The sequence below is a fragment of the Marmota monax genome, unplaced genomic scaffold, assembly GCF_021218885.2.
Source record: "Marmota monax isolate L192 unplaced genomic scaffold, Marmota_monax_Labrador192_F-V1.1 WCK01_AAM20220418_F8-fsc00019, whole genome shotgun sequence".
Classification (NCBI taxonomy): Eukaryota; Metazoa; Chordata; class Mammalia; order Rodentia; family Sciuridae; genus Marmota; species Marmota monax.
This window is the reverse complement of record NW_026695242.1, coordinates 8,149,920-8,175,385: the sequence shown is the minus strand read 5'-3', so window position 1 is coordinate 8,175,385 and position 25,466 is coordinate 8,149,920. Positions and strand designations below refer to the sequence as shown.

Sequence of the window (25,466 nt, the reverse complement as noted above, 5' to 3'; positions counted from 1 at the left end):
GACTCCTTCCCCCTCAGCAGAGCAGCCTACATTTACCCTCTGCTAGGAAGCCAGGCCACCAGACCTCACCAGAGAGGCCTGGTGACTCTAATTTGGACTCAGGACTGGAGTTGCTGGCCATCCAGCCAGAGTGGGTAGGAAGGTGTGGGGGTTCAGGCAGGGGTGCTGGTAGGTTCAGAGCTGTGGGGGAGCAGAGGCAGGGAGACCCTGCAGCCTCATATGGCAGTCAGGGGGACTGCTGAGGACAGGCCTTTGGGTGGTCCTTGGGACATGGCGGTGGGGAAGCACAGGAAATGAGCCCTCCTGCCCTTGGGTGGGTGTTGGGTCAGCAAGAGCTGGGGGGACACCAGGGCCACCCTGTGGACGTGCCTGGGCCCAGCTTCCTCTTGCAGCCCCTGAGGTGGGTGGAAGCGTGGGGGTGGGGACAAGGAGGTTTCTGTCTTGGGCTTTGCTTGGGACTCAGGAGCTGGGAGGAAGCTCGAGCCCCTCCCAGCTGAGCCTGGGTGTGGGGGAGGGGATGCTGAGGAGGGAGAGCTGCTGGTCTGGGCAGGACCGAGGCTCCAGCCCCAGGACCCCTCAGCCCCTCTCTCCTGGGAGGGTGCCTGGGGGTGAGCATTGCCCAGGAGAGGAAAGAAGGACGTATTCCACTTACTCTAAGTCCCCAGGGTGGTGGGAGAGAGGAGGGGAAGGCTGTTGGGTGTTTAGCCCGGGCCTGACCTGGTGTTCGGTAGTGGGGCCGCATGCTGAGTGTCCAGGGAGCTGTGGGTGCAGAGGCCTGGAGCCCGACATGCAGCCCCGGGGTTCCTCTGCCTTCTCCAGCCTCCCCCTGGGCCCAACTGGGGTGCCCAGAGGTCCACCCGGGCAGCTCTCTGTCCTCCTGTGCCCTCCCGAGTAGAGGCCACTGACCTGCTTGGAGGAAGCCAAGGCTCAGGGAAGTGAGCAGAGGGGTGCACAGACCTGCGGGGCCCAGTGAGGGGAGGAGGGCGTGACACACTGCCCTACTCGCCCCTCCCCAGGTGGCATCGAAGGCCGGCGTCTATGAGATCCTGGACCGGCTGGGCTTCCCTGAGCTGGAGAGCCTGGAGGACCAGCCCTTCTCGAGGCTGCGACACCGGTGGCAGGAGCAGAACCTCGGTCCTGAGCCCTCTGCTGCTGGGGACTTCCTGTAGGGGCTTCCCTGCCTCTCCTGCAAGGCTGGGGGGACTCTGAGTATCTCTGGCTGGGACTGGCCCTGGGGGCTGCCTGGAGAGCCTGGGTGGGAGCCTTTTGGGAGAGAGCTTCGTGTGGGACATGCAGACGGCACAGCCGCTCCTGGTAACCGAGACGCACGTGGAGGAGCCTCCAGGGAACTACAGGGTGGACACCTTGTAGGCTGGCTGGCACTCGGCTTCCGAGGAGCGCCCCCCTCTGGTGCCCACAGCTAACCGCCACCTTCCGTCCTCTCCAGTCCCTCTCAGTGGCTCTGAGCCCTGCGGGGCTGGTTCCTTCCTTTCTTGCTCCCTTCACCCTCCCCTTTGCCGCCTGAGCCCTGGCTGTGGGTCCCTGGCTGCCCGAGGTGAGGGGACAGTGCTCCGGGTGATTGATCAGTTTTCTTGCGTCTCCTGCCTGTCCCCAGCCTGGGCACTGGGAGGACAACGGCATGGCGCTGGGCTGCCGGAGCCTTTCCTCTCCCTCCTTCCCACTCCCCTGGGGCTGGCAGGATGGCAGAGGTCCCCAACCAGCTTAAAATCCCTCTTAGGAGAGGAAGAAGTCTCCAGCACAGCCGGAAGTTCTGCTCCGTTTGCCCAGCAGCCTGGGCTGCAGGTGCGGAAGAGCCAGAGCCTGGGGCTGCGGCCCCTCTGCTCCTCCTTCCTGTCCCACCCGTGCAAGATGGCCCCACCTGCTGCTGGGAGCCCCAAGGACTTCGGATCCACAACAGGCTCCGGGGTGGCCCTTGTGAACCGTGGAATGTGGGACTGGGCCAAGGATGCAGGAGGGTCACCTGATTCCAGCCCGTCCTCACAGAGGATCCTTGAGCTGTCTCCCCAGCCACAGGAAGGGCCAGACACCGCTGAGGCAGGTCACTGGAGTTACCTCGCCTAGTTGAAGGCGGCACGGAGAAGTGACAGAAAGGGCCGCGTGGGTTGAGATTGCCTCTCCTCTGTTTGGAGGCTGGTGTTTGCTGAAACCCAGGCCCTGGGCGGTGAGGAGCCTGTCCTCCCGCCTGGCCATGGGGCCAGGGAGGCCTCTCTGGGGAGCTCATGCCCATCTGCAGAAAATTAGGAGGTGCCCTTCTCGTTGGCTGCCATATCTGAAAGGGAGAGAGGAGGCCAAAGCTGTCTACTTGTGCCCAGTGTTGGGAAGTAGGGACCCTCTTAGCTGAATTATTTTTGCAAAACTACTGTATGTCTGCTCACTACCTTTTCAGATTTGTTTTATAATTTTGCATGTACTCAAAAATTTTAATTTGTTTGCAGACAAGGTCTAGCTGAGGAGTCAGAGACTGGGGCTACACTGGGAGGGATCTCTGTGTTCTCATGGTTGACCCTGACTTTCAGCTGTGCTGGGACCACTGGCCGATCACTTCACCTCTCTGCCTCAGTTTCCCCATCTGTAAAATGGGAGAATAATACTTGCCTACCTACCTCACAGGGGTGTTGTGAGGAATCATTTGTGATTTTATTTTATTTTTTTTTGTACAGAGCTTTTTGGCATTAAAAACAGCTTAAATGTGAAGTGGGCCCAGCTGCTGGTTTATCTTTAGTGTGAAACAGATATTGTAGAGGAGACACAAGTTGGGGACCTGCCTCTTCAGAGGGAGGCTGGCTGCACAGAGTTGAGTGCAGAGACTGCCATTAGCACTCCTGATCTTAGAGAAGGTGGCTTTTAAGGTATCCTTCTCCCTCCTTCCCATCCCTCATCATTCCTTCCCATCTCACACTGGACACCTCAGGCTGTCACGCTTCCATAAAGTGACATGACAAGCTAATTCTCACTAAAGTGTGAAGAACTACCATATCTAGGGAATACGTATGCAACAAAGTTTACTTTAAGGCCTTTAAAGGAAGGTGGGGGCTGGGGCTGGGGCTCACTGGTAGAGTGCTTGCCTAGTATGTGTGAGGCACTGGGTTCGATCCTCAGCACCACATATGAATAAATAAAAAATAAAATCAAAGTCTATCAACAACTAAAAAATAGATAAATATAAAAAAAAGGAAGATGGACTTTAGCCTCCACTTCCTCTTCATTCTCTGTTGCCATTCCTATGCCCTACTCTCTGGTTTTATTTATTTATTTTTTGGTACTAGGGATTGAAAACGGGCATTTTACCACTGAGATACATACCCAGCCCTTTTATTTTATTTTTTATTCATTTTTTTAGTTGTAGTTGGTACAGTATCTTTATTTATTTGTTTTTATGTGGTGCTGAGGATCGAACCCAGTGCCTCACACGTGCAAGGCAAATGCTGTACCACTGAGCCCCAGCCCCAGCCCTTTTATTTTTCATTTTGAGACAGGATCTCACTGAATTTCTGATGCTGACCTCCAACTTGAGATTCTCCGTCCTCAGCCCCCTGAGCCACTGGGATTAGAGGCATGTGCCCAATTGCCTTTGAAACATTTTCGTGGTTACATAACATTTGATTGTGTGGATAATTAATAACTTTGATAAATTAATCCCTTTATTCTAGGGCATTTCATTTACTTTGTGGTCATTTAGACTTTTTACTTCTGAGATAAAATGTAGCTACCAACAATGCAAAAATCTTTTTTTTTTTTTTTTTGGTACCAGGGATTGAACTTGGGGGGCAGGCAACTGCTGAGCCCCATCTCCAGCCCTATTTTGTATTTTATTTAGAGACAGGGTCTCAATGAATTGCTTAGGGCCTCACTAAGTTGCCCAGGCTGGCTTTGAACTTGCGATTCTCCTGCCTCAGCCTCCCCAGCTGCTGGGATGGCAGGCGTGCGCCACTGCGCTGGGCTGAATTGGTATTTTTGTAACGGATGCTGTGGTGAGGTCCACAGTTGTTTTATGTTTATTAGTCATTTATATTTTCTCTTTCTTGAGTCATCTGCATCCTTTGCTATTTTTTTCCCTTTATCTTATTGATTTGTTAGGATGGCGACACTTTATTCTGTTTGTTGTATTTATTTTTAGCTTTAAAACATCACCAGGGTCTTGGGGCTGTGGCTCAGTGTTAGAGCACTCGCCTCACATGTGTGAGGCCCTGGGTTTGATCCTCAGCACCACATAAAAAATAAATAAAGGTATTGATTGTGTTCATTTGCAATTAAACAGACAAACACCATCAGACACACGTGCTCCCTTCCAGCCCACCCTCTCCATTCCCATGGCCTCAGTCCACCCTGGAGCTGACCCATTTCTGGATCAACAATTGGCTTATTTCGTGAAGTTCTTTATTAAGCACGTGTGTGTCCAGCTCTATATTGGACTTCTTTCCCAGTCCTCCTCTTGTTCAATCTGCGACGAGACCCGAGTAACTCATCCCGTTGTGCAGCTAGAGTTCTGGTTCCCAGCCCTTGCTCAAGTCAGGGGCGGCTGCTGGAGCCAACTGTGGGTGTGGGGAGCCTCTCTGCCATTTCCAGTGATGGGGGAGAGACTGTCAAACCCTCTAGGAAATGCGGGAGCTGGGGTAATTGGGGGAGAGGCCCAAGAGGAAACATTTTGGGGATAGTCTGGCAAGTTCTGGCGGTTCTCAGACACAGTGCTGTTCAAACCCCTGTGTGCCTTCAAGAGGTTCCCTCCCACCCCACATGCCTGTTTCCCATGAGTCACACTGATAGAGTGTCTGTGACGTGCCTTGGCACCTCCTCTCATTGGTTCTTTGTCCCACATGCCCACGTTTCCAAGGAGGGGTCCAGGGCCGGGTGTGCTTTCGAAGCCACCGGCTCGCTTCCTTTAACTCAGCGTGGTGTCGGCCGAGTTAGAGACCAGCAGCTCATGAAATCCCCCTTCCCTATTCCCAGCTCCTCTGAGGTCACTTGTTATTGTTTGGAGGTGAGGTGTCCCCCAAAAGCTCACAGGTGAGACAATGCAAGAAGGTTCAGAGGAGGAATGTCTGGGTGGTGAGAGTCTTGACCCAGTCAGTGAATTAATCCCTGATGGGGATTGACTGAGGGGTCATTGAAGGCAGGGGGTGTGGCTGGGGGAGGTGGGCATGGGGCGTGGCTTTGGGGGATATATTTGTATTTGGAGAGTGGATACAAATATCCACTTGTATCTCCCTCCCTCTCCTTCCCTTCTTCCCTTTCTCCCTCCCTCTTTCCTCTCCCTCCTCCCTTTCTCCCTCCCTCTCTCTCTGCCCTCTGATCGCCATGTGAGCTGCTTCCCTCTGCCACACTCTTCCACCATGATGATCAGCCTCACTTCCAGCCCCGAGGAAAGGACCCGGCTGTCTAGGGACTGAGACCTCTGAAATTGTGAACCCCTAAATAAACTTTTCCTCCTTTAAAATTGTTCTGCTCAGGTCCTTTTAGTCACAGCAGCAAAAAATCCTGACTAAAACACTAGTCTTCTAAATTTTTGCCAGTCTGATAAGGAAAAAAAAATTTTATTTTTATCTAAGTATGACTTTCCCAGATTACTAAGAGCTTGGACTATTTTCTTATGTATTTATCAGCCATTTGAATGTGATTCTTATGGATTTTCCCATTCCCACTGAGTTTTTACAATATAATGGCTATACATTTTTTAAGTATTTTTAGGACACTGTGTTATATATAGTGGTGGGTGGGGTTCATTCTGGCATATTCATGAATGCACAGAAGGCAGTTTTTGCATTCCCGTCCCCAGTACTGTCCCTTCTCTCACCTCCTCCCTCCAGCAGTCCCTGTACCCTATTTATTTGCCTTCTATCTATTTTTTATTAGTGCATTACAGTAATTTATAAAACTAGAGTGAATTGTGATATGTTCAGACATAATTTGTTCAACTTTATTCCCCAATTCTCCCTTTGATAAGGCTTCTTCCTTTTTTTTTTTTTTTGGTACTAGAGATTGAACCCAGGGTGATTTACCACTGAGCCACATCCCCAGTGAGACAGAGTTTCACCAAGTTGCAAGACCCTAATTGCCGAGGCTGGCCTTGAACTTGCAATTCTCCTGCCTCGAGCCTCCTGAATCCCTGGGAGTATAGGTGTGCCCCACTGTGTCCACCTAGGCATTAATTTTTAATGTGGTCTGTTTCATAGATCATTACGTAGATAGCGTAGTAGGTAGGTAGCAAGCTTTCCCCTCCAGTTCACCTCTTGTCTTGCAACTTTTAAAATCTGTTGTTGTGGGTTGTAGGTTATGACAAAGTCAAATTCATACATTTTGTATTTCATGTCAATGTAAGCAGGTCTTCCTGCCCAAGGTGTCTTATCCATATTCTGTGTTTTCTTTGAATGTTTTCATAGTATGTGTTATAGATTCCTGTGAATGACATGAAATAGAAAATATAATTTTTTTTCCAAGTGGATCTGCAATTAGCCCACGTTATTAATTGAGTAACCACCACCTTGTGCTACTTGAACTACAGCCTTTGTCCTGTGTTGGGGTCCCCCAGGTCCATGGGTTCGTGGTGTGGATGGATGCCTGGTTGTCACTGCCCCTGGCATTCATCATTCTTGCAGTAACCTTGTGACCCTCTGTGCTCTGGAGGGGCAGGACCCAGGCTGAGCCAGCCTGCGCACCCCATCCTTCTGCGGGCTGCCCCCCAGGGCTGGGCACGAGACTCAGCCGACTGTGAGGCCCCGGCAGAGCTCATGCTGGGTGTTTCAGTGAGTGACCAGGAGAGTCCTAATTATTAGGGAACTTAAGGGAGAGGCTAGAAACGGCTGCAGCCGTCACACAGCCGTGGGGTGAGAACAAACCCGAGAAGGGAACAACCAGCTGAGGGACAATGACGTTGTACGCCTGTGTCCACCACAGCTGAGCGGGCGCCCCTGAGCCCCAGGAACCTTTAGCAGGCCGCCCTCTTAGTGTGCAAGGGAGCTGCCCGGGGTCTGTGAGGCCAGGAGCCGTGCCCACCCTGCGCTGGTCATCAGCGTCCTCAGGTTCATGGCCTCCTCCCCACCCACCTTCCTGTCACTCCTCCCTTCCTTCTGTGTTTCTCGGCTGTTCTCAGGTACTGTCATTTCCAAATCGATTTTAGAATAAACAACTGACTTCTGTTTTAAAATCCCCTTGGTATGTTAATTAGTATCATTAAATAGTTCAATATTTATTGGCTCAGCGAGGGAAATGGACACAATATCGTGTCTCCCAGGAAGGTGTCCATTCCCACCTGTGCTTATTAAAGTTTCTTTTGTGTCTTTTAGTGAAAGTTAACACCCTTCTTATAGAAGTCATGCCTATTTCTCATGGAGTTTTTTATGGTTTTAAAATTGAATTTTTGTGATTATAATTCTTCTATTACAGTTTCTAACTCATTATTGTTGAGATAGATAATTTAAAAATTCATTTTAAATTTGGCCATATTCCTAAGCTTAATAACTTTAACAGGTTTTTTAAAAAAAATCTTTCTTGAAATTTGGAACTAGATATTTGTACTATTTGGAAATGATAATTATTTTATTTCTTTTTCTTTTTGTTTTAGTGGTACTAGGGATTGGGTGCAGAAGCACTCTACTACTGAACAACAGCCTCAGGCCCTTTTATTTTTTATTTTTAATTTCTTTGTAGTGCTGGGAATTGAACCCAGAGCCTCATGCATGCGAGGCAAGCACAGCGCTCTACCAGCAGAGCTACATCCCAGCCCCTGTTTTTTATTTTGAAACAGGGTCTCACTAAATTGCTGAGGCTGGCCTCCAACTTATCCTCCTGCCTCAGTCTCTCTACAGGCTGGGATTCCAGGCATGTGCCACCATGCTCCGCTGTTTAATTTTTTTCTGCTATTTATATTCAGTATTTTTCTTATTATGTAGGCTAGTTCTTCCTGCACAATATGAAATAATGATCGTTCTTACTCCTAAGTCTAATGATAAGAATATTTTTAATGCTCCATCACTAAGTCTAATTCTTGATCTAGACTTAGTTTAGATGCCCTTATGATAAAGAAATCTCCTCTAATTCCTGGTTTGTAGCCTCTTCCATACTTAGAATCCTCCTCACACCTGTCATCGCGTCCCCGCCGCCTGTGGCTGTTCCCTGGGTTGGTGAGATGGGAGTGGACTCGAGGGGGTTCGTGTTGCACACAGGGAGGTTGCGTTGTTGTTCTTTGGGCTCAAGTTCTTTGCAAGAATTTTGGAGAGACTCTGAAGAATGTGGGCCACCTCCAGCCCCTCGGAAGGGAAGCCTGGGGTGTGGGGGGTCCCGGGAGGCCTGGGTGAGGACAGCTGTGAAGCCTGGACAGGGGACTGTAGTCACGGGAGATGACTCTGCCTGCTGCACGGAGAACAGGTCCTTGTCCCTGGTCCTTGGGTGCCCATCAGTGCCGGCCCAGTTAGGCCCACGTCTCCTTGCCTGAGACACATAGGGTTGCTCACCCTGAAGAGCTTTCCAGGAAGGTTTGCTGAGAAGGGGAGCCGGTCCCAGGGGGAGTGGGTCTTTGGCGGGGTGGCAGGTGCAGCAGAGTACTAATGGTGTACGTCTTTGTGTCCCCACACACCCCACACGGTAGGGTCCCCAGTGTTTCCTGGGTGAACAGAGTCTTACTGGATACCTTCTCCACCCCTCCCCGTCTGCTCCTTCAGCTCTAACATGGAGTGGATACTGCCTCCTCCCGCTGCTTCCTCTGAGCAGGGCAGGATTTCTCAGCTCTCAGTGACAGGCCATTTCCTGGGTATTGCCTCCAATCAGGCCTCCTCCCCACGAGTGCTTCTGTGCCCCTCACCTGTTTTGCTGTTCCTGTGGCCAAGCTGTGCATGAGGAACCAGAGACTCAAAGAGGAAGCCCCTTGCCTCAGGGCGCCCAGCAAGTACCGCCCAGCACAAACCTGGCCTGCGAAGGCCGGTCTTCCCAATGGATCTTTTTGCCCAATGTTGGTACAACAAAGACAAAGAGCAGGCAAATGCTTTTAGGGTTAGTTAGGAGACATGACTAGGGAAGAAATGCAGGAAAAATCTAAGGCACTAAGTTTGTGCAAGCAGCTGGGCGGGGTGGGGCATGCCTGTAATCCCAGTGCTCGGGAGGCTGAGGCGGGAGGTTCACGAGTTCAAAGCCAGCCTCGGCAACTCAGCAAGGCCCTAAGCAACTCAGTGAGACCCTGTCTTTAACTAAAATACAAAAAAAGGCCGGGGATGTGGCTCAGTGGTTAAGCGCCCCTGGTTTCAGTCCCCAGTGCCAAGGGGAAAAAATTAAATCTGTCCAAGTCAAGTCCTGACGTTATGTTCAGATACTTGGCACAGGATGATGGGAATCGGCTACTGTCTCGCAGTTGGCTCCTTGCAGCACCTACCTAGAGCTCAGATAAGGAGCCCCGTGATGACTCCTGGCCTACGAACCAACCCATTTGCATGGTTTGTTTAATAAACAAATTTGCATGGTCAAAATGGTCTGCAAAGGGCTTGGAAGCCTCTTGGGTTCTTAAGAGAGCTGAGTGGTTCCTGGCCGTCTCGTCTGCACTGGTGGTTGGTTCTGCAAACCTTGGTTTGGTTTGGTTTGGTTTTCCAAATCATAAGCAGATGTGCGTGCCGGCGGCCGGCCTGGCTTACACACAGGCCCGTCTCTCCTCTGTGCAGCTTGTTCTGTCAGCAATGGGAAGGGGCACCCAGCCCGCTGGACACCTTCCGCAGGGGCCTCTAACCGCTGGCTGCTCTTAGCAGCCAGGTTGGGGCAGGGGAGGCTGAGGGAAAGGAAGGGAGGGGCCTCTGGTCCAGTCTGCATGGCCAGAGCGAGATGCCCTCCTGAATGGGATCCTAGTTGGAGTGAGCTCTACTCCGAGCCTGTGTAATATGTCCAGGCAACTCTACTGCCCTGGGCATCTAAAAAGAACCACAACAACACTCTCCTGTCACCGAGCAGTCAGAGTGACAGAGAAGGAGGGCCAGCCTGCTAAGAATGGTGGTGACGTGGGGCTCGGTAAGTGCTCCCTGCCTTCCTTTAGGCTCTCTGGAATTCCCAGGTCCACCTGGCCACCTCCTGTGGCCCAGAAGAGAGCACGGGAACTGGGGCTGCTCACAGGGTGCCCCAGCTCTGGCCCCGGGAGAGCTGTGTGCTGCCCAGGGTGGGGAGGGTCACTTCCCAACGCCTGAAGCAGGGGGGCCAGGAACCTCCCAGTGCAAGACAGACCCAGGCGGAGGGAAGGGCGGAGGGAAGGGAGGAACAGCCCCCTGCCCTGGCTATGGGGAGGAGAGTCATTTAGGATCCCTCAGTCCCTTCCCTGCTAAGGGAAGACCGAAGGGCACTATGGACTGGGGCAGGCTGCAGACCTACTCAGTGCCACTGGCCACAAGACACCACTGCTTCACATAGCACTTCTCTCAGCAACTAAATAGCTGAGGGACTTTGGGCAAGTGATCAGACCTGAGCCTCGGTTTCCTCATCTGTAAAATGGGGCTCTTGGGAAACTCAGATGAGATAATGCATATTGACTCAGGTCCAGTCCCACGGCCGGCACTTAAGCAATGGGAGATAAAGGTAAAAACAAACAGAACAGCACCGGAAGCCCCTTCCCCACCTTGATGACTTGGAGGATGAGTCTTGGGGGCAGGGACCTCAGAGCAAGTCCTGCTTCCCAAAACACCAGCTCCCTAAGCTGTGGGACAGTTTCCAGGTACAGGGGGAAGAGTTGGCCTTTCTGGGTGGCGGAGGGCAGCTGCTCATCTGCAAAGGGAAGCCCCCTAAGGTGAGGAGGCTGGAGCCCAGAGCGTTCCCTCAGCCCAGGGCAGCTCTTCTTGGCTTCCTGTACCAGGAGCAGGGCTCCGGCGTCCCTCGGTCCCCACCCCTGTCCTCCTCCCCTCCCTCTGCTGTCCTTTCCCCTCACACTTTCCTCAGCACCTGCACCTCCCCCGACCCTGGTCACTCTCTCCTCCGCTGTCAGTCACCTTAATTCACTTTGGATTTCCCTTTCACACCAGCTTTGTGGGAACACTGAGATGAACAGGCCATGGTCCCTGCCCTCCGTGAGCTCACGGTCCTGTGCAGAGTTGGGGTGGAAATACCTGTCAACATTCACTCATTCATTTAGCAACATTTATTGAGAACCTACTATGTGAATCCTGAGGCCTCGGCTTTCCATCCTCCCTCCTGCAGGGCGGGGTGTAAGGGAGGGGTGGGGTGTGGCTGGGAAGGCTGGAGTCGCGGTAGCCCTGGCAGGAGTGCCAGAGGACTGCACCTGTGTTCAAGTCCCGATCTGACAGGGTGATGGCGGGCACAGACAGACATGGAGAGCTTAGCTCAAAAGGTAGTGGCAGGGAACAATTTGGTGGCCTCTCAAAATTCTAAATACAGAACTGCCATATGGCCTAGCAATTTCACCCCTAGAGACATGTGTAAAAGAATTGAATGCAGGGATTGAAACAGATACTGGCCCAACAATGTTCATGACAGCATTATCCACCATAGCTCAGGGGGAAACGAGCCCAGTGTCCACCATGGGTGAATGGACGGACAAAATGTGGGGTAGACACACAGTGGAATATTACTCAGCCAAAACACATGAAATTTTGATGCATTCAGAGGGATCTTGGAAACATTATGCTAAGTGAAATAAGCCAGGCATGGAAGATAAATACTGCATTATATGGTGTATGCAGGGTTGGCAATTCACAGAGATGGAAAATAGAATAGATCACCAGGGGCTGGAGGGAAGTTTAAGGGTACACATTTTTTGTTTTGAGGATGATGAAAAATTTGGGGTCTAGATAGAGGTGAGGGCTACAGCATTGTGATTCCATTTAAGGCTCTGAATTGCACACTTGGGGTAAATGTTATGTGTACTTGATATTTTTTTTTCCTTTGGTGCTGGGGATTGAACCCAGGTCCTTACACATGCAAGACAAACACTCTACCAACTGAGCTATATCCTCATTTTTTTAAGCTTCTTTTAAAAAATATTTATTTATTTATTTTAGTTGTAGTTGGGCATGATACATTTATTTTGTTTATTTATTTTTATGTGGTGCTGGGGATCTAACCCAGGGCCTCTCATGTGCTAGGCAAGCGCTTTACCGCTGAGCCACAACCCCAGCCCTATATTTTACATTTTGAGAGAAGCAACTGGCAGGTGGCATGGGGACCTTGCTCCCCCTGAGAGGTGGCTCCTCTGCAGTCACCATGCAGCATCGTTTGAAAAAGGTCATGGAACCTACAAAGGAGAGCCCTAGGGGAGGCAGTGCAAAATGTGGTAGGGAAACTTCTGGATTCCCCCCGGGACTGGTGGGAAGGTTCACCACCAAGATGTGAGGGGAAGCTTCAGAATCCTGGGCGACTTCCTTTCTAGGAAGGAGGGATGTGTACCTGCCGCAGAGCCCTGCTGGGAAGACCAGAGGAGGTAAGACCTAAATGGTGCTTAAAACCCTCTGACGACGCTCAAGAGACGCTGCTGGTTTGTCTCTTCTGCCGTTTGTGAGAAACAACAGGAAGTGGAGGGGCTGGGGAGGAGCCAGGGCGCCCACAATTCCTGCAAATTGGAAAAGTGTTTCACAAAATGAAAACACATGGAGCCCCGAACTCCCATCTCCTGGTGGAGCGTGGACACAGGCTGCCAGGATGTCCTCACTGAATTTCTGTCTCCTGCTGGTGGCAGGACCTCGGGCAGAGATCCCAGTGCCCCGTGGTGCCGATTCCTTCGAGGAGCAAGGAGAAGGAGACAAGGTGCCTCCCCGGGTCGACCTTGTTCCATGACTGTTGAGTCTCACAAGTAGGTTGGGTTTCCCAGGGGAAAATCCAGTGTCCTGCCAGCGAGATGACGTCACTGTCCTTTTAAGACGAAACAAGGAACCGGCTGTGGTGGAGATGAACTGTGAGTCCAGATGTGCTGTGGAGGCTCCACGGCAAACAACAAGTCTGATTCTAGCTTGCAAAACCACCGTGGTGGTCCTGGTCCTGGCTGGCTGGGGTCCAGTGTGTGGCCTTTGGGAAGAGAAAGGCCAAAGGTCCTGGGGCCTTCGCAGCACAGGAGGGTGGCCTGGTTCCCACCATGCCAGGGTGAAAATGGTGCAGCTGCTGTCACTGGCCCTGCTCCTGAGTATCGGGATGTGACAGCTAGAGAACAGGGGCTGAGGCCCTCCACCTAGAAAGCCGAATGGAAACCATTCTTCCAACCCCCTCAACTTAGAGCCGGGGCCTGGGGTCTGGAGGAGCGGCTTGATGGGTTGCCAGGTGTTCAAGAGAGTCGCTAGAGGTCTCTATACTGCTAACCCTAACCCCAAACAGCCAGGAGAATCCTGCCTGCGACCTTGGTCTCAACCTCACCAGACCCTCCCTCTCCTTGCCTACCGTCCTGGGCAGTGCCGTGGCCAGCTGGGCCATGGAAGGACCTCATCAGGCAGTGCAGGAGAGAGGGGAGAGCCCACCAACAGCTAGGGGTGGATCTTGCCCCCCTGGGGTCAGAACCTGCGAGGCCAAGTGGACATCAGCTCTGCCCAGAGAAAGAGGTAGCCCAGCTGGATCTGACTCCCGTCCATGACAGATTCTATTGAGAAAAAGTCAGGAGCCACTAAGGGAAGCCATCTCCTTCCACGAGAAGTTCTCATTTCTACTGTGATGGGGAAGGGGGTGGGGGCCCCACCAGCCATGTGGTGTGCACCCCTCTGGGGCTCCTTCACAGGAGGAAAGCCAGCAGAGACCACTGCGTGGACTGAACTCAGCCTGCTGCTCCTTCCGCCCCACCCTCCTGGAGACAGGGGCAGCAGAACCCTGGAGCACCTCCAGGGCTGGAGATGTCTTGGGGCCAGAACCTTCCAAATGCAAACCTCTACCTTAGGAGGCAATGAGCTCTCTCTAGGAGGGTCCAAGCAGAGGCTGGAAGATTCCGTGGTGGGATTGTTCATCCACTCATTTGTTATCCACCCAATATTTTTCATTCGTCAAATTTATGCCAATCAGATGGGTGAGGTGGTGTACGCCTGTAATCCCAGCAGCTTGGGAGGCTGAGGCAGGAGGATGACGAGTTCAAAGCCAGCCTCTGCGATGACAAGGCTCTAAGCAACTCAATGAGACCCTGTCTCTAATTAAAATACAGAATGGGGCTGGGGATGTGGCTCTGTGGCCAAGTGTACCTAAGTTCAATCCCTGGTACCAAAAAAAAAATTATGCCAATCAATTATGCTGGACTAAGTGATTCAACCACACATAAGACAGAAATGGTGCTGACAGGGAAAATGCTAGGGCCTTCGGAAGCAGGGGAAGGGGGCCATGATCTAGACCTGGCAGTCGGGGAAGGCTTCCTGGAGGAAGACATCATCAAAGGGTCAGAGTGTGAAGGGTGTGACCAAAGGAGGATACAACAAGTCCAGTGAGGCTGGGCTCAGTGAGGTGGAGGTGGGGTTGAGAGCCGGGGCAACGGTGGGACCTGCGGCTCACATGAGGGGTTTATCCCAAGAGCCACAAGGAATCAGGAGTTTTCAGCAAAGCAATGCCGTGGTCAATGTGGGCCACTGCTGGTTTCCCCAGGGCCAGGCCCGGGTCAGGGATTCCAGGGCAAGTAGTTTCTGCAGGAGGCTATTCCAGAAAATGCCAGTAGAGGAGTGCGGAAGCTGGACAGGGATGGGCAGGTGCCAGCAACGTACCTGTGGTCCAGCAGATCACCGCTGGGGCAACTGGAGTGGAGGGCTCTGGGAGCCAGGGTGGGATCTGCCCTGGAGTTAGCTCCTGGACGGGGTGGGAGCTGCATGATGCTATGCCAACTCTCATCAGTGGTCAGTTGGAGGTTTGGGGGGCCTAATGGGGCAAGCAGGCTATCCCAGCACATCCAGCCGGGGGCAGGCAGACCAAGCCCCAGGGGGCAGTCTCCAGGCAGCAATGGAGTTGGATGGGCCCCGAGGGGAGATGAGCAAGTGCAGGCATCCCTGGGTGGGGTGGAGGGGGGGGGCAGACAGGAGCCTGGAGATCAGGGAGCAGGCCCCAGGCAGATGAGTCCAAGCAAGAGATGTTAGTGACGTGGGCTGGAAAAGCCATGGTTATGAGGACAAGGGGACAAACTAGAATATAGAAGTGACAGATGTGGGGGAATGAAGAACACTACAGACAGAGTAATAGGAAGGCAAGAGAAGCCCCTGCCTCTCAGAGCTGCAGGAGCCCCTCCATCCCCAGGTTCCCCCAACCTAGACTGGCTCTGTCCACCTGTCAGGGGCTCACTGTCCCAGCTTGTCAACTGCTCGTCAGACACTGACACAGCCCCCAGAGACCATGAAGGTGTGTGAGGGAGAAAAAAGTACCCTGCAACCATTTAAAAAGCAAATGCTGAACCACAATTATCTTATATTAGACAAAGGTGCCGAGAACATGCACTGGAGAAGATAGCCTCTTCAACAAATGGTGCTGGAAAAACTGGAAATTCATATGCAACAAAATGAAATTAAACCCCTATCTCTCACCATGCACAAAACTCAACTCAAAGTGCATGAAGGACCTAGGAATTAAACCAGAGACACTGTGCCTAATAGAAGAAAAAGTAGGCCGTAATCCCCATCATGTGGGATTAGGCCTCAATTTCCTTAATAATACTCCTGTGGCACAAGAATTAAAATCAAGAATCAATAAATGGGATGGATTCAAATTAAAAAGAATTTTTTTTAATTCAAATTAAAAAGAAAAAAATTTTTCTTCTCAGCAAAAGAAATAATCTGTGAGGCAAATAGAGAGCCTACATCTTGGGAGCAAATCTTTACCCCTCACACATCAGATAGAGCACTAATCTCTAGGATATATAAAGAACTCAAAAAACAAACCCAAATAACCAATCAATAAATGGTCAAGGACCTGAACAGACACTTCTCAGATGAGGACATACAATCAATCAACAAATATATGAAAAAATGCTCATCATCTCTAGCAATTAGAGAAATGCAAATCAAAACTACTCTAAGATTTCATCTCACTCCAGTCAGAATAGCAGCTATTATGAAGACAAACAACAATAAGTGTTGGCGAGGATGTGGGGAAAAGGCACACTCATACATTACTGGTGGGACTGCAAATTGGTGCAGCCAATACAGAAAGCAGTATGGAGATTTCTTGGAAAATTGGGAATGGAACCACCATTTGACTCAGCTATCCCTCTCCTAGGTCTATACCCAAAAGACTTAAAAACAGCATACTACAGGGACACAGCCACATCAATGTTTATAGCAGCACAATTCACAATAGCTAAACTGTGGAGCCAACCTAGATGCCCTTCAAAAGATGAATGGATAAAAAAAGTGTGGCATAGATGGAGTTGGAGAAGATAATGCTAAGTGAAGTTAACCAATCCCAAACAACCAAATGCCGAATGTTTTCTCTGATATGAGAAGGCTGATTCATACTAGAGTAGGGAGAGGGAGCATGGGAGGAATAGATGAACTCTAGATAGGGCAGAGGGTTTGGAGGGGAAGGGAGGGGGCATGGGATTAGAAATGATGGTGGAATGTGATGATTATTATTATTCAAAGTACATCTATGAAGACACTAATTGGTGAGAATATACTTTGTACACAACCAGAGATATGAAAAATCGTGCTCTATATGTGTAAAAACATAAAAAACAAGCACTGAGCGGTCATCAATGCCAGCCCCAAGTCTAGGAGACGTCGCTGACCTGTGTGCGAGTGCGTGTGTGAGATTGAAAAGAGGAAATGGACTCAGCCCGAGCTCCCTCCCAGGATGTCACCTTGACTCTAGTATCTTCCTGCATGTCCTCATCCATTCCCCCATCAGACGTGGGGCTCTGCATGGTGTGCTGGTCACTGGGGACCTAGGAACTGGCTCATCGGAGGGTCTCGGTGGCCATCTGTTGAATGATGGGACCTGGCAATGGTTCCCTCCCTTCTGTGCTCATGCCCTGGGGAGGAAGGTGCTTGGGGACAGGTAAGTGCTAGTTCTAAGGACATGGGCCCACCATGGTGGCAGGAGGACCAGTGTAAAGGGATGGGGTTGTTGAAGCAGCAAGGAATTTAGTTGCTGGCAATAGAAGTCAAGTTTAAATGAAATAAGTCAATAAATAATAGAAAAGTCAAGTTTAAATGATAAATAGTCAGTCACCAAGAATACGGACTGAGCACTCCGTCACCAGGGTGCCTGCACAGCCCGAGCCTCCAGGAACAGTGTCACCAAATCCTGCCTCAGGGCTGCTCTGGTGGGGACACTGCTGAGGAGCTCTGAGCGTTGTCACCAGCAGCCCCGAAGCCCCTGGCCCAGGAACTCCTGCCACGCTCCAGCTCTGGCTTCCAGGGGCTCCGCGTCAGCCTGCCTTCATGGCCGTTAGCAAGACCAGCACATCTCCCTGACTCACACCCTCAGCGGGGCTGAGGGCTTTCTCTGGCTGCTGGACCCTGCTCTACTGCTCCTTTGGTGGACTGGGAGTCTGTGGGAATGAATGCCTCCCCCAGAACCCCCTCACCAAGGACTGAGGGCAAGGGGTGTGTCAGTACCCCAGCTCCCCGCCCTCGTGGGGCACTCCATCAGCGCCTGGAATTCCCCAGGCCCGCTCCAGTGGCCCCCCTTGCTGAGTGGCGGGATAACGTGCCTTTGACCCGCCACCCTCCTGGTACACTTCCGCTGTCCCTCACTGTGTCTCTGCACAGAATCCTTGGTTTCAGCACCTGCTTCTGAGCACATCCCACACCTGCAGCAGAGCCTCAGACTGGTGGCCCAGCCCTGGGTCACTTCCCACTTACAGTGGAGCTCGGGCGCAGGGGGGCAAGACTTGGGCCTTGTCAGCCTCTGTGGGAGGTGGGCTCTGCTTTCCACCAGGGCTCAAGGAGTGGACTGTCACTCAGGGTGCCTGTGGGCGACCAGTGGCAGACTCCACTACAGTAATTTGCACAGGGTTTAGTTACAGAGATAGCAGTGACAGGAGTCGGGGACAGTGGGAGCAGAGAGGTAGTGGTGCAGCCACTTGGGCTTTGCAGCTACAGGGCTTCGGTCACCCCTGGTGTGACAGGGCATGCTGAGGGCAAGTTCCTAGAATCAGGAAAGACACAGCGGCCTCCCAGACTCCAGTAGGAGGCCCAAGTCCACCTGCAGAGGACACAGGGAAACAGAGACCCTGATCTCTCCCCTCCCCCATGTCTCCTGCCCAGGGAGGGGGCTCAGACAGGCCTGCCCCTTGGGTCGCTGCAGGGTGGGGACCCGCAGCCCAGTTCTCTTTGGCTTGTCCCGTGTTTTCTGCATAGGTTTATTTTCACCAAGTGAATTCACGGGGGCCGAATGGAAGATAAATCTGAGTTTTCAAACGAACCTGGGCTCCAGGTGTGACCAAGCAGCCCCACACCCTTGTGGGACGGAGCTGGAAATGTCCCGCTGGTCTTGAGTTGAGGCTGAGGGCTCCATTGTAGCTGTGCCCCCACGACAGCAGCTCCTTGGCCTCCTTGGCCCCTTTCCCTAACCACCCTCCTTCCCGGCCCCATTGTTCTTTCTGAAGCTGTGCTTAGAGGGACGTGCCCAGGACTCAAAGGCACCTGGTTCTTTCTGCTACTAACTTCCGCCTTGACCACCAGGCAACCCCTTCTTGCTTCTGGGCTGTGGTTTCCTGACCTGGGAGACTGAAGGGCCAGCCAGTCCACCGCTCAGGACCCCTTCCCCAGCCCTGGGGAGGCCCAGCCCCTGCAGAGCAGGCCTGAGAGGAGGGAAGGGAAGAGGGTCCTCGTGGAGACCCTGAGGCCCAGGGAGCCGGGCTGGCCCAGCAGGCCCCACCCCGATTTGCGGCTCTACCTTCCCCAAGGGGTGGGGTCGACACTTCTGTTTCAGTCACAGCCTGAGTGACACTTCGCGGTCCCTCCTGTGTTCTTGTTTGTGTGTGTGGCTGTGAATGGAAACGTGGAAGGACAGTGGTTTCTACCAGGCTTCTAAGCCTTGCTCCTTCCTTCTGCCCAACCTGGGGGTTTGGGGTCACTACTTGGCTTTTGAGCTTATGGGTGCTCCACAAACCTCAGGGGGTGATTTGTCAGGAGTATCAAATAGCGTGGGGAGCTGTGGCCGTTCCTGAGTCCCCCTGACCCTGTTCTGCCACGTCCTACCATAGTTACAGAGCTGCCCTGAATCTTGCCCCCCAACTCCATGGGCCTGTGTACCGAGGCCTATACCCCAAAAAGGACTACTTCGTTTAACATCAGACCCTGAAATCAGGTTTACTGCACACCAAGGCCTGGAAGCCCTCAGAGACCACCCTGTTGGAGTGACTGCACTGCCCGCCTGCGTTGTGAGATTTTTCAGCCTGCGCGAACGGGCTCTGTGGGAAGCAGAGTTTTCTGAATGAACATCCCCGGCTCAGTGATGGCCTGAAAATATGGTCTCTTTGACCTGTACCACATTTGCCCACAGAGGTTTATTTTTACAAAGCGTACAAAGTGAGATGAATTGCCACAGTTAGCAATCAAATTGGAGTTTATGATTGCTTTAAAAAATGAGAAGACCTGGAAGTTTTGGGCTCACATTTCCACCTGGAAGGTTTGGCTGGAGGAGAGCTGCAGCACGGCCCCGCCCCCACCCCACTAATAAATAAGACCCACACTTGCTAATTCACCACTGTCCTCACCCGTCCCTGTTTTCTTCCAGTTGGGAACTGAATGTCTGTGGCCACTTATCACTAAGTTCATGCTGCTTTTTCTCAAGCCAGAGGGTTACAAGGAAAGTAAAATATTTCGAGTCTCCACATTTCCAGCAAAAGCAGAAAAGCAGTTTACATGACCTGCCTGCCCCCATTCCGTATGGGTTGCTGATGTAGAATTTTGGCTCTAGAGGTGGTTTTGTCCCCATTGTCTCCTCTGCCACAATACCACCACCACGGTCACCGTCATATATATCCTATCTATTGGCCTCACGTGTGCAGTGAGCTAGGTCGTGGCTGTCCTTGCTTTGTCTTAGAGATAAAGCAGGGAGACAAAGAGCAAAGGTGTGGTGGTGCACGCTTGTAATCCCAGTGACTTGGGAGGCTGAGGCAGGAGGATCACAAGTTTGAGGCTAGCCTTGGCAACTTAGCAAGACCCTGAGCAAGTTTGCAAGACCCTGTCTCAAAATAAAAAAGGACTCGGGATGCAGCTCAGCAGCAAAGTGCCCCTGAGTTCAATCACCAGTACCAAAAAGTAAAAAATAAATGGCTGCAAGGAGGGTTTTGAAAGGTGAGCTCTAAGCAGCCCGTGGGACAGTCTGCTGACCCCTGCCGGAGCTATAGTCTGTACAGCAGTGACTGCCAGGCTTGGAATGTCGGAGGGCTGGGACATTTGGGCCAGGGGCCTCAGGGTTGACCTGTAAACTCAGCCACCTCAATGATAAAGCCTGAGCCCTCACCACACGGCCCCGCTGCGGTTCCCTGGAGGCTCTCCCAGAAGCCCCTGGGGGGCATAATCCAGGCAGGTTCCCCCAGCCAGGTGGGGCAAGCATCTGGCTTGGTAAAGGAATTGCAGGTGACCATGATTCATGTGGCACTGCCCCTCGTGGGAGCCAGACTTTAGAGACCGGTCACAGGAGCCAAGGAGGTCATCATCCCAGCCGTTGTCTGCATCCCAAACCTGCACCCTCAGGGGACCCCCTGTGGTCAGAAGCACATCCCCAAAGTCCAGCCGAGTCATCCATCTGGGGTTGTTATTGTTCCATACAGTACCGGTCCTCAGCTCCTGGCCACCAAAGAAGACCTTCACATAGGCGTCTGTAGCACTACCATAGTCTCCCCACAGATTCCACGCTTGGACAATGGTCACCTCCAGCCGTGCCAGGCCCCTCTGGCGTGGACAGCAGTCTTGGTTGGTGACTGCTGAGCCGTGGCACACGCACTGGCACGGGTCATGGGGACTTTTCTGTTGCCCAGGCGAGCAGGGCCGGCTGCAGTCCCTCCAGCGTGCCTTGCCCATCAGGTACTTGCTCACGGCCTGCCTCAGCGCCTCCCGCCGCGGGTCCTGGCCGTCCACCAGGAAGTGCAGGGGCTCCAGGCTGTAGTCCACCAGGCCGGGGCTGCTGATCAGCGAAGCCACCCAGGCTGAGTACTGCTCAGGCCCAGCCTGGTTCCCGAATAGCAGGTCTCGCAAGGAGGCGTGGCGGCCGCCGACGACCTCGGAGTGGCGCTCGTGGTAGGTCTGGTGGAAGGAGGTTATCATCTTGTGCCGCTGCTTCTTCTCCTCGCAGGCCTTGAACTCGGATGAGGACTCGGCATGGCCACCGATGCTCACCTGGGCCTCCACAGCCAGGCAGTCCCCCACCTCGTCGGCCGTGAGCCCATCCAAGGCCAGTGCACAGGTGCGTAGGGCCGTGAGGGCTGAGACGCGGCCACCCAGCTCCACGGACCGGATGAAGTGGGTGCCGTAGTTGTGGATGAGCCTGAGGTAGTCAGGCTCGGTGGAGGTGTTGAGGTGGGGGGGCAGGTCCCCAAGTGCCCTCTTGAAATCAGGGTGCAGTGGGGGTTTGTGCACCACATGGAAACTGTGGGGAGAGAGAAACATCAGGTGAGCCCGAGGGTGGGTAGTGTTTTCCCCACTCAATAACTCCTTCAAGACTTCCCAAGTTCAAGTGTGAGTGGGAACAACCAAGACTTGAACCCAGTGCCCTTGGCTCCAATGCCAAAGCTTGGGCACTATCGCTCCTTGGTAATGAGCTACGTGACATAGGTCTTGCCTCATTAAATGAAGCATTGTATTTTCTGGTTATAAAAGCATGGATGGTATCCACCTCGCTTTTTTATTGTTGTTTTTGGTACCGGGGATTAAACTCAGGGCCACTCGACCACTGGGTCACCTCCCCAGCCCTAATATGTATTTTATTTAGAGACAGGGTCTCACTAAGTTGCTTAGCACTGCGCTGTTGCTGAGGCTGGCTTTGAACTCACAATCCTCCTGCCTCAGCCTCCCAAGCTGCTGGGATCACAGGTGTGCACCACCGCGCCCGGCTCCCATCTTGCTTTTGAACCTTCACTCATCCGTTCCTCTGGCTCAGGCTCATGTGCCTGGGCTCCCAACTGCTCTGGCCATGCAGGCAGGAGGTGCCCTGCCTCACTGTGGAGGACTCATGGCCCGGGAAATCAGAGGAGTGACTCGGGTGGCCATTGCTTGGTGTGGGACTTGTGTCCCAGGCTCCCTGTTCTATGGGGGCTGGAGTATTGACAGCTGTTGCTTAGTAGGCTCACCCTGACACATGAGCCAGGTGTGAATATTGGTTAAATGGATAAATGAGGCCCAGATCAGATGCCCAAGATCACACAGCAATAAGGAGGGAGGACCCAGCCAGGTCTCTGGTCTCTGTCCCTATCCAGGTAGGACCCCATGGGAGGCTGACAGTGCCCAGGAAGGAGGTGGGTGGGCTCTCAGCACACCTCCCTGGTACCACGTTAGGGCATCAGGCACAGTCTTGCTCACTTTCCCTCTGCCTGGGCTCTCAGTGGCCCTCCTAGATTTGGGCCCTCCTGGATGGGAAGAGTCCCAGGGGCTGTCACCTGAAGCCTGAGAACCAGGTCTCTGGTTTCCTCCTGGTGGGAGCAGCCTCCGAGTCCCCATCCTGCAATTTCAGAGCTCCTAGATGGAACTCAGGGTTTCCCCGTCCTCGTCCACATCACCTGCACCACCTCCGGCCCTCACCTGTAGAGGCGACACTCCACCGTGTCCGTGCTGAAGCTGTACTGGTCCTGGTGGGTCTTTTGGGCTGCGAAGTCCGCTGCCTTGGAGTGCGAGCCAGCCACAGACATGTGCACCTTGCTGCTGGGCTCGGGGGGAGTCACGTCCAGCCCCACCCGCCAGTCATTGTTGATGCTGGAGGCCGCCTCCCGGGCCACCTCCTCGGTGGAGCTGATTTTGGCCTTGGCTACTTGGCGCCTGCAGCTGGAGCCCTGCCCACGCCAGTGGGTGAGCGCCAGGGGCAGACGCTGCAGGGCGCCCTTCTGCAGGGGGTTTTTACAGAGGGTGCAGGTGCCGTCGGGCCGCAGGAACCTGTGTGTGTCCACGGGGAAGGAGCCGGAGCGGCGGAGGCTGGTCACGTCCACACCTTCCCCAGCCAGCAACGCGCCAGGCACGGGGTCATGGTTTTGCTTGCACTCTGATCGCGCAGCTGTGTAGCAGGAGGCTGGGGCAGGTCGGGGCAGCAACAGGAGGAGAATGCCTCGGAAGAGAAGTTGGGTGCCCATGGAGCTGTGGGAACAGGGAGCTTTGAGCTCTGGGACCCCGGGCAGAGGGAGGGAGGGTGGCTGTGTTCTCTGCCCACCACTGGGGATTACTGGAAGGGCAGGGATTCTCCTAAATGACTGAATGCCGGAGCTGTGTCAGTTCTACGGCTCGGTGCAGACAGGCCCAGGGAGTGTGTCTGCTTAGCCCGGCATCCAGCAGGGCTCCTTTGCTAGGAACTTACTAAGGCCTCCCTAACGGGAATCTGGATGGATGTCTTTGTCCCCAGGACACAACTGCTGCTGGTGAGGGCGGGGCTCTGGTCTCAGAAGAGGGAACAGTAGCTGGAAGCCTGAGGACCTGCCAAGTCTGGATTCCGGAGGAGATTCCTTTTGGGCTCTGGAACCGCTGGCCCTCTTCCACCCGATTCTCACTCTGTTTCTCCAACTCTCATTCCTGTCTCTCCCACCGAGTCCTTAACAGAACCGGGAAAGAAATGAGGCCATGCATGCCCTTGCGCTCCCCATTTTCCCTTCGGGGTCTCCCTCCGAGGGAGATGTGCCATGCTGTGGGCGGGGGGGGGGGCGGGTAGACGGGGGAACGGATGGGAGCTGCGTGTGCCCATGCCCTTGGCTCTGATGGGGGAGGGGCCTTGGGTTTGCTATGCACACCCTTCCTGGTGCCCGAGTCTCCCCTCCGGCGTTCCCCACCAAGCTCCTGGGCGTCTGGCAGAGACCTACCTGTTGCCTACATTGGCTGGAAGTTTCTCCCTCCTTCGGAGATGGCTTGGTGCCTACCTATGATTGGGAATCTCCTTTCTCTCTCTCTCTCTCTCTCTCTCTCTCTCTCTCTCCCCCTGTACTGGGGATTGAACCCAGGGCACTTAACCACTGAGCCACATCCCCAGCCCTTTTTTATATTTTATATAGTGACAGGGCCTCTCTGAGTTGCTTAGGGCCTCGCTAAGTTGGGGAGGCTGGCTTTGAACACACGATCCTCCTGCCTCAGCCTCCTGAGCTGCTGGGATGACAGGCGTGTGTCACCGCACCTGGCTGGAATCTCCTCTCTATCCCCCTGTGACCTGAGCTCCTCGGGGCCTTTTCCCTCTGGTGCCTGCAGGGACATCAGTTTCTGAGAAAAGGGGGTCATGGAGGACAGGAATGTCCCTGACATGGAGCCTTCCATGCCCAACCCAAAGAGGTGACTTGAAGGTGGAATTCCAGGACCATGCAGGGCCCAGAGGGTGCAGAGGGGAGGGAAGCTTCCCAAGTCCCCCCAGGCACCCCACTCAGGGGACCAGCAGGCTTCTGCCGTGACCCTAACCCGGATCTCGGTCTCCACCCGGGCACTTGTCCTCTTGGCCATTTTTTTTCAGAAGCTCTAGTTGTTGCTTGAGGGGCTCTTGGAGACCATGAGTGCGACTCCATAATGAGGAAACTGAGGCCAGAGTGGGTCCAAGGCTGCCCAGGGAGGCAGTGAGGGGAGGCCGGGCCCTCTGAGGCCCAGAGCTCGTATCTCATGGGTCAGGGCACTTCCTGCTCCCCAGGCTTCCCTGAGAGCAGCAGCCAACCCTCCCACCCAGGACCCTGGCCCTTACCCCCGCCTCCGCCCTACCTGGAGTCCTGCGAGAAACTGCCGCGGGGCCGCCGTGCTCCCCGCCGGAGTCTCCTGAAATAGTGGCGTCAGCCCCCCAGGCAGGCTTGCCCCAGCCACGTCACATCACTTCAGCTTCCTGTCCCACCTCCAGCTGTGGCCACAGGTCCCCCAGCACCCACCCTGTCATCACCTCCTCATCCGGCCCTGCTGACAGCCCGCAGGAAGCAGGCTGAGAGGCCAGAGGCTCATCTGCCACAAAAGCCTGGGCTGCGGGACCCAGGGAGGTACCACAGGGCTTTGTGCTCAACTCTAAGAGAGCCCTGCCCCTTCTGACCTGCACGTGACAGATGTGCCTAGGGCCGGCTGGCCTCGGGCCTTCGCGAAGAAGAGGCGAGTCAATCCGTGTCAAGTGCTTAGAACTGTGCCTGGCCCTCAGAAGGTGTCCGTATATGTGACTGTCCCCTCTTCCTGGAGCAGTGAGGAGAAAAGACGTCCAGAGCTGGTGTCCACTTCCTGCCCACCCCTTCATGCCAGCCCTGTCCTGGGCCCAGCAGGCACTGCTGAGAGATCCGAGGGGGAAGGCTGGGGCCTGTTCTCCTCCACTCTGTGCCCTGCCTGAGGTCAGGGAGGGGGAGGTTTCCATGGGGCAAATGACTCACAGGTCACCTTCTGGGGGGCCAAAGCACACTGATTCTGAGGTGGGACAAAGGGGTGAGTGTGGGGGGG

The 25,466-nt window shown here is 53.7% G+C and overlaps 2 protein-coding genes across 10 annotated transcripts in view; one reads left to right on the top strand and one right to left on the bottom strand.

The window, feature by feature from the left end:
* Pald1 (phosphatase domain containing paladin 1) overlaps positions 1–2,715 on the top strand; it is an 81,660-nt gene extending 78,945 nt beyond the window's left edge. For all 7 annotated transcript variants that reach the window (XM_046419793.2, XM_046419798.2, XM_046419799.2 and 4 more), the window contains one exon: positions 1,017–2,715. In XM_046419793.2, the coding sequence (XP_046275749.1) occupies positions 1,017–1,169 (153 nt within the window). In that variant the 3' untranslated portion in view covers positions 1,170–2,715. The remainder of the gene's footprint in view (positions 1–1,016) is intronic.
* A 16,656-nt stretch (positions 2,716–19,371) lies between these two features.
* Prf1 (perforin 1) lies at positions 19,372–24,881 on the bottom strand. 3 transcript variants are annotated; one of them, XM_046419774.2, is made up of 4 exons: positions 24,759–24,881; positions 23,389–23,619; positions 22,626–23,171; positions 19,372–21,477 (listed from the first exon to the last, which is right to left on the bottom strand). In XM_046419774.2, the coding sequence occupies exons 3-4, from the start codon at positions 23,165–23,167 to the stop codon at positions 20,349–20,351; spliced, it is 1,671 nt and encodes a 556-aa protein (XP_046275730.1). In that variant the 5' UTR covers positions 23,168–23,171; positions 23,389–23,619; positions 24,759–24,881; the 3' UTR covers positions 19,372–20,348. The 3 variants fall into 3 exon arrangements, with proteins under 3 accessions (XP_046275730.1, XP_046275731.1, XP_046275732.1); XM_046419775.2 differs by having other exon boundaries at positions 23,505–23,619; XM_046419776.2 differs by lacking the exon at positions 23,389–23,619 and having other exon boundaries at positions 24,759–24,872.
* Between the last annotated feature and the right edge of the window lie 585 nt (positions 24,882–25,466).

Coding starts and splice junctions, on each gene's coding strand:
- Prf1 (XM_046419774.2), bottom strand. CDS start 23,167: ATGGGCACCCAACTTCTCTTCCGAGGCATTCTCCTCCTGTTGCTGCCC. Junction 21,478..22,625: donor GTGGAGTGTCGCCTCTACAG/GTGAGGGCCGGA, acceptor CTCTCCCCACAG/TTTCCATGTGGTGCACAAAC.